This window comes from Astatotilapia calliptera, chromosome 20 (genome assembly GCF_964374335.1).
Source record: "Astatotilapia calliptera chromosome 20, fAstCal68.1, whole genome shotgun sequence".
NCBI lineage: Eukaryota > Metazoa > Chordata > Actinopteri > Cichliformes > Cichlidae > Astatotilapia > Astatotilapia calliptera.
In genome coordinates this window covers 27953489-27961741 of record NC_137441.1, presented here as the reverse complement: position 1 = coordinate 27961741, position 8253 = coordinate 27953489, and the positions used below count along the sequence as shown (strand labels likewise).

Here is an 8253-nt window from a genome sequence, read left to right as displayed (position 1 = left end):
AAAAATATATGTTATGTCAAAGAAGCAACGCAGCCTATCGTGAGGCTGCACTGGTATGTGTCATTCATGAGATGAGTTTCATGTTGTGAATTGGCCAGAGCAGGAGTTTTGCACCACAGTGTTTATCCCAAGCCATCTCGACACCTCCTGAATGGCTCCCACGTACTGATACTGATCACTGGGACAACCTGTTGTCTTGAATCCTTTAAGGAAGTGAGTACAAGTCCGAAAACCTAGCAAGTGAAGTACTGGAGATCGACCGTCTATACCTAGTAAAACCCATCATTTATATCTGTACATATTGCTGTCTATAGCCATAAACATTTACAATTGCAGAATTGTAGTTGTGCTTTGTACAAACCCACAGCAAAATAAAAAGGTAGATTAACAGACAACTTTCTCGAAAGCTTCGTAGCACAAAGCTAATCTGTTTCAGGAGCTTGAAGATGATAATAAAAAGTATTGGTGCTAGGAAGCTCTCAGGAGAGCTTTACTGTCCTTCCTCACCAGAAGTTTAAACCAATTTGGCAGCAGCAGATTGGTTTGTCTTAATCCCCTTACTACAACAAAACACAGAGGGAGTGTTTTTAGGCCTTTGAAAGTACAAAATAGAATTTTTTCCTCTTAATTCTGTCCTTTTTTTCCCCTTTTTGCTCAGCTTTCTACGGCACAAATTAAAACAAATTATCCGAGAGTAACCCCAAACATCCTGGCTGTGATAGCTTAACTACTGAATGATTTAAACATTGTCCTCAAGAGTTTATTTGGGTCTGGAGAGCGCGAACCCTTAAAAAACCTACTGTGTTTGATGGGGGATTCCTTCCTGCTTACATTCCACAGTTAAACAAACCATGCATTTTGATCCTGAGGGACACCACATTTTTAGCTTCCCATTTCTTCTGTTTAATTCCACCTTGAACAAATCGGTTGACGATGGAATTACATAGACTTCCGCCTATAATTTAAGAGTTTCAGGCTCAACAACTAATTTGTCAAACCGGTCGAGAGTTGGGAGTTGGGTGGGGATGTTCAATTACTATCCGTTTTTCAACTTTGCTGTTTATGCAAATGACCACAATTTATTTGAACACAGGAGGTTCAGATTAAATCTCTTCTACCCTTTAATTTGGAGCTCGGATCAAAATCTAAACCGTTAGATTTATCCCAGACAGCTGCTGAGACAAGAGACTGATACGAGGTGTGCGAGAAAGCTAGACAGACCTGAGGCAGTATGAATGTCCTGTCAAGCTCCATGCAGTCTGTGGCTGTACTCACTCGTGAATGTGCCGCTGTGGGATCTAACGAGGACACACGCCTGCGCCACAGAAGCCTTTTGTGTATTTTTCCATTTTCCTAAATCAGATGCAAATCTTACATAATAAGCAGTCGAGGTGGGCGCTGTACTGGCTTGGACCAGATGTGTTCAGATGGTTGTCTTTGATATTACCTCAGCTTAGGTGGGAGTATTTAAAAAGTGGTTCCAAGCGCTTCTGACTTCCCCCGTTAGGGCTGTGGCAGACTCTTGTGTGTAAAAAAATAGACACGACTATTCTGATTTTAAAATGGGACCGGTAGAAACAACTTTTTTTCTTCTTTTTTTTCTTAAATTAACCGTCCAATAAAGCATATACCGTTTTCCATCATCTCTCTTCCCCAGCTAATAGAATAGTGCTTCATATAAATATCTTTTAGACTCTTTTGTAACACATTTCTTAAAACTATTTCATAACATATTCAAATACATTTAGCATTTTTTTGTACTTTCATATTTCTTTAAAAACCAAAAACCAAAAGAAAAAAATGTAACTGCAGTTGATACAGGGTTAATATAACGCTCTTTTTTTGTCGGCTTGTTTTTTAGTCCATCAGTCGTTGTTGAAACTTCTGTCCATCCAGGTTGTGGCACATAGTGGCATTATTGGCACATTGTTCAGAAATACAGTTCATCTTCCTCCCGAAGAAGCTCCTTGAGTTCCTCTGTGATAGGGCTAATGTTTTCCTTGAGACATCCGCGACGTCCACAGTCTAGTTCCATACATCCTGTAAATATATTTATATATAATCTATATCTAAATGACCGTAGGTTCTTGGAAATATGGTTTTCGCAGCGTTATGGCTGCTGCTTGTCAACTCTAGAAAAATAAATATCTTCACCAGTGTCCAAAGATCACGCTATTTTACAAAAGAAGCTGTTTTTTTGTGTTTCTTGTTTCCAACTGGATCCTGTGGAGATGCAGAGAACACAACCCCAGTTACTTCTCATTATGTTGCCAGTGCAAAATTAAACACACACACAAAGCTAGCCTGCTTCTGACTTATTATAGGGAGAATATGGGTTTGTCTCAAAAAACATGTGACTCCAGTGCCTTTTTTACATGATATGAAAGGGCAGTGTTGTATTAAAAATCAGTACAGTTAAGGTCTATTGTTGCATACACTTAAGCCTAAAAAATACACAAGATTTGCAAAGATAAAAAGGGATCTTATGTCTTTTATGACTCCAGCACAGGGAGCAAGCTGTGGAAAGCTAAGCTGAGTGAGACTAATGTGTGTCCAGATAACCCAGGGTCCCTGTCCCTGCCTCTCTGTGTTACCTGCTGGCAATCTATTCCTCTTAAAAATCTGGGTCAATAGCAAACATTACACCGCTTCTTGACCTTCCAGCAACACTGTGGGGCTAGACCATGTGTTTAACGTTCACGCTTTGAATTTCAAATGCTGGCCCATTCTGGCATATTTTAGCCACGCATAAAAATGTGTCACAAGTCAAGCAAAAGTGCCCCTTACTCCTTGAAATGCGCCAAACAATGCACCTTTGGTGTAAGAATGAAAGCGGCACCAAAAATATCAATGAAAATGTTTCAGATGTGAGAGGAGAAATAATTAACAGTGACCATAGTACTGATATTCACATAATTAGTCTCTTATCTCAGCTAAAGACCCCGGCTACTGCATTGAACCGGATTCCTCCTGGTTTTTTTTTATATCAAAAGGGAACAAGATGGAAAGGGAGCATAATCATGTCACAAATAACAAACATATGCCAAGTTCCCTTTTATTCCCAAAGTGGGGCAGCATCACCATGGGGATCGAAGGCTCAGATGATTATTTACAAGGGGATAAAGTGCTGCGGTACCCACCAAAGCGTGAATTCAGGAAGTCTCTTCCACCCACAGAACATGAACAAGGCCTTCAGCTCGTCAACATGAGATCTCAAACCACTTCTCTGACACAAAGGCCACAGGAATCAGTTGTCTTTCAGTTGGTGAGGGCCTGTTAGGCAAAACGCAAGAAGTCAGAGTCACACTGCAAGAAGTTAACTTGTGAATATAAATGATGTAATCAGACTGGTTACATTTTTATATTAGATACCATCACAACATATTAGTTGATAGTAAACCTCCTATAATTGATTCTAAAATTATCATTGGTGAGCAGTGTCTTTTTCTCATAAGACTTCTTCTTTTTTATGCTGCACACGCTACAAGGCCTAATTATGTCTCTTGGTAGCCTTAAGTGCCAAAATCAACACGGTACCACTGTCACGTACACAAGCGGGGTGACAGAGACCTGCACTGGGTGAAGGTCTATGTCAGCCTCGGACGGCTGCTCTGCAAAAATAAAAAAAATCCTAGATTTTTCAGCAGTGCTGTTGGTTAACCTGTGAAAAACAAGCTATAAAAACCTAACCATCCCTGTGTAATTTAAAAGCAGACTATTTACAGCAGATGAATTATCCCGCCATCCTTGCCAACATAATGAATCTGTTACAGGGTTTGGATTCACTGAGTAAGTGTGACCATCTTTGCTGGCCCTGCGGCTTAGATGACTATGTTATCCACTCAGACAGCAAACACTGTGAATACTCCACCAACTTATTGTCGGCGTGGCAATGCAAAGTGTGTGCGATTTCGATGTGAAACCTACCTGTCCGGTTAAATCGCAAAGCGGAATGCAAACGCACCAACGACTCACCAAAGACACATCTCTCGCCTAATGTTTCTCTGTATATATAACACTTTACATGTTCAGTAAACTTGGGCATGTAAAGTGTATTTACTGATATTACATAACTTGCAGGTATTGAAGTTCAAAGCATACACCTTTGTGCCAACGTTTAATACTCCCATGAAGAGCCAGACACAAAACGACACAGTAAAGACATCTATCAGCTGACTCATTACACCAATAGAAATCAGTAGAACATGTTATTTTTTGTGTGTGTGCAGCCTGAACATGCTGAGGCATGCGGCAGATGGATGAGGTGATGGGAAGCAGTCCGCCAATTTATGTGTAGATTTGCTCGAGCAAAATACCGACTGAAGCTGACTGTGGCTGCGGGGTAAAAACACGAGCTTGGAGACGAATGTGAGGATTCGTGGTCGACATTTCAATGCTCTTATTCTCATCTGTTTCTGCTTAATGCTTCTTAATCCTGAGTACGAGTTACTGGAACGTTTTTTAACCTATTTTAAACCGATCAAGCCTTGCTGCTCAGCACGGAGCTTCATAAAATATAAGCCACATGCTAATAACATTCACACTGTGGATTTCCAAGTGCTGAATGACTGGGAAGCATGCATCCACCTGTCATACAGTCAGTACCTGTTTCCGTTATAAGCAGTCTTGTAGACAGGCGTCTGCTGGATCATCTCATCAGTGTAGATGGGTACGGCAGTCCGAACGCACTCGTGCGAGCACTGCAGGCTGTCGTTGTAGGCAGTGAATATGTCCACCTTGCTGGGCACCCGAGCTGGGGTGAAGTCTGTCAGGTTTTGGCAGCTTTCTTCTTGCTGGTGGATCTTTCGCTGATGGCTATTGTGGCGACCATTTCCAGACTGCGCACAGCTACAAAAACACGCACCAAAGACAAGAAACAAACATAAAATCATACCTTGTACCTTCGTTCATCTATTAGGGTTTCTGAAAAGGAACGGGGGTGCGCGTCTGACGTGTCGTGAAGCAAAAAGTAAAGGAATCTTTCCTACCAGTTTTTAAGGACGAGTGTTGTAATCAAGGCCGCGATAACCATAATGAGAGACACAGTGATTGTGATTATCTGGTGAACTGCCAAACCTGTAAAAAGGGCAGAAATGTGCAGGAGAGCAGAGAATTACAATCATTTGTATAGGAAATGGATTCCCCTGTTGTTCACAGCACACGGCCAAGCACTTCACTTCTGTTTTGTTTTTTGAACTGCACAAACTTGCTGCACTTGACAAAGTTTCGAGGCCGTCCTCTTAAAATGTAGAGGATAACAAGCTGCAAAGTGTACTGGTGACACTGACTGAGTTTGAGAATTAGAAATTATTCTATTACAGTACAGTCCACTCGAATGGGTAAGTGAGTTTTCTAATCTGCAGATCGGAACTTTATATTATGTCACCAAACTCACAATCAGTAGCTCTACAAAAAAGAACTGACATGTTTTTCCATAATGCTGTCTTTGTAGATACTGCCCCAAGGCTTTTATTTAAATATTAAATGAGAGCAAACAAGTTGATATGTTATAGATGTATATTTTTATGCATGAAAAAAAAAAACAGATCGAAAGATGATCTGCAGTCTGAACGCTCTAAAGGGAGGCATGCCATTGCACAGCTAACAACCAAGGCCACTTACACACATACATACAAAGACACACACGCACATTATGTGAATCATTAATTGATTTGGGGCAACAAGACATGACCATATATAATTCGCAGAAAAGTACTACCACGTTAAGATGGCAAACTAGTCATGGCCCGCCTAGGAAAGATTGCATTCACTTGAATGTTTGGTTTGTTGTGTAAACTGAAACATTTTTCCACATTTAAGGTGTTTTTGGAAACCTTAAATTAAAGTTTGGTGTCACATATACCACTATTTCTCCAACTAGCTGCTAACTGTGTTTGTTAGCTGTCTGGTGCTGGGCAGGTAGCATACGGTGACTGAGGTTATATATACTCCTGCATTTCTGTGGTACTTCACTTCTTTACTGATAAAGTCAAAATTTGAACCACAGTAAACACTGACTCAGTCACTGCAAGGACTTCTGAGGTCACATTCCTATCCACTCACTGTTAATATTCATGATACTCTGGGCTGAGTAAGATCTATTTGGACGTGTCTCCCTGCTCTTAGAAAATCATTATTGGAAAAAATTAAACCCCAATTATAGGGCTATCAGAAGGAAAGAGTGGTTGCTAGCTGACAAAATGATAACTCATATGGACTGAGTCTTTAGTGGTCAATTTAGAACAGAACACTTTTGTATGAATCACTGCTTATTATTATTTGATCTAAGGAGGATTATAAAACCCGCAAATCTCTGTATAATCACAAGTCAACCTGGTGGCAACCATATCATTGTAAATTCACACAATCACTACGATTGTTTGCTAAGCTTTCTGGACAGTGCCAAGCCATACAAGTATTCAGCCTTTTGTTTATGCAGGACATCTTAATCAGCTTCCACATATATATGAAGCCCACATTTGTATGTTCTGTATGACTAAAGTATAAAAGCGCTTTTATTACTTAAAGACTTCAGACTCATGTGTGCTGATCTCTCACTGGTGCCAGAGGAGAGTAATCCAAACAAAACTGCCCAGGACATGTCTAAAGTAAGGATTAGTGCAAGCCTATTGCATTGTACTGTAAGGTTAGTGTGTATCTGTGTGGGTGAGTGATACAGCATGAGAGAGACTAGGACACAATGACACACTGCAGCAGGAAGCCAAAAAAAGAGAAAAAAGGGAAAGAAAAGCCGTCATGATGAAAATGCCCACGTGGGCCTTATACATCTCACCTCTCCATCAGCCAGCTGCCTGGCTGCTGATCCAAGCCAATTTGTCTTCGGGAAACGCTCAAAAGGAAGTGCTGCTCGGTCATTTTAGAAAGCACACAACGTCTCCTCTGCCTTCCAACTGTCTAAACAGCCTCTTCTTAGACAATAAACTTAGATGGGCAGGACCATGCAAAAGACATACCAGGTCAACCTTGGATTAATGATATCTCTGGCTGGCTCAGGGAAGCCTTACCTTCCCAGTGCAATCAGGGTCCCTTGCCATGGCAAAGGCACATTAACTTATCTGGCAAGTCATTTGCATTTGCCTCATATCCCCTCTGTATCCTCTAACCCCCCTCTCTGCCTGTGCCAGGCTTATGCTGAAGCTGTTAAGTTGAAAGTGTTCAGCTGTAAATTAACATCTGTCCAAATTCAGGCACAATACAGCTCCAACCTGACCTTGATCGATAGTTGAGTTGTCCACTGAGGATTGCTTCATTTTATATCGATGTCAGACTGAAAGAGGGGGACTTTCCAGTCAGTAGATTTTAAAATCAAAAGCTGCACTAATTTGATTTGTAAAGCCATTACTGATTAAATCCCATTATGGGACAGAATTAGGCTGTGTTCCTTTCCAGCCTCCTATGGACACTCCTCAGCTCAGGAAACAAGTGGAACTTCAATTAGTAAATTACAAACTGCCATTAACTGACAAATATGATGATTGATGTCTGTAAACATGTTCAGAATTCTATAATTTTGTATGAGGGGAATGTGATTGGCTACGCTAGGCAAACATTCACATGCTGTGCAGGGCTTACTGATGCGGCTTTACATCTTATTGTGGCTGTAGCTCAGGTGGCAGAGCAGGTCAGCCACTAACCTGAAGGTCAGTGGTTCGATCCCAGGCTGCCTCCTGGCGGCATGCCAAATATCCTTGGGCAAGATACTAACCCCATGTTTGCCTACTGGTGGTGGTCAGAGGGCCCGGTGGCGCCAGTGTCCGGCAGCCTCGCCTCTGTCAGTGCGCCCCAGGGCAGCTGTGGCTACAATGTAGCTTGCCATCGCCAGTGTGTGAATGGGTGAATGACTGAATGTAGTGTGAAGCGCTTTTGGGTCCTTAGGGACTAGAAAAGCGCTATACAAATGCAGGCCATTTACCATTTATTGCTATTTTTTAATGGTATTTAACCCTCTCAAGGCAGGCGTTGCAGATTTGTAACAAGTAAAAGCTAACAACCTGATTACCCCACATACATATTTTATGAGTTTTTTTTACTCAGAAGTACCACTGCAGGTATTCTTTTGTGCATTAGCAACAAAAACTTAATTTGAGCCTGAGAGGGTTAAATCAAAGTTACTTCCAGCTGCCATTCGGAGCCAAAACAAGCACACTTTCATCACATGTCCTTTAATGAAACAACTGTACAGAAGAATGTGAGGTCCAGCAACACAAACACAACATTAAGTCTATTGCATCT

The 8253-nt window shown here is 41.3% G+C and overlaps 1 protein-coding gene across 1 annotated transcript in view; it reads right to left on the bottom strand.

Annotated features, from left to right (window-relative positions):
• Nucleotides 1-2082: 2082 nt before the first annotated feature.
• The window catches only part of ajap1 (adherens junctions associated protein 1), a 50403-nt gene continuing 44232 nt past the window's right edge, over nucleotides 2083-8253 (bottom strand). The window contains exons 3-6 of the mRNA XM_026153618.2: nucleotides 4989-5076; nucleotides 4606-4848; nucleotides 3141-3273; nucleotides 2083-2223 (exon numbers count right to left, since the gene is read on the bottom strand). Of these exons, the coding sequence (XP_026009403.1) occupies nucleotides 3201-3273; nucleotides 4606-4848; nucleotides 4989-5076 (404 nt within the window). The 3' untranslated portion in view covers nucleotides 2083-2223; nucleotides 3141-3200. The remainder of the gene's footprint in view (nucleotides 2224-3140; nucleotides 3274-4605; nucleotides 4849-4988; nucleotides 5077-8253) is intronic.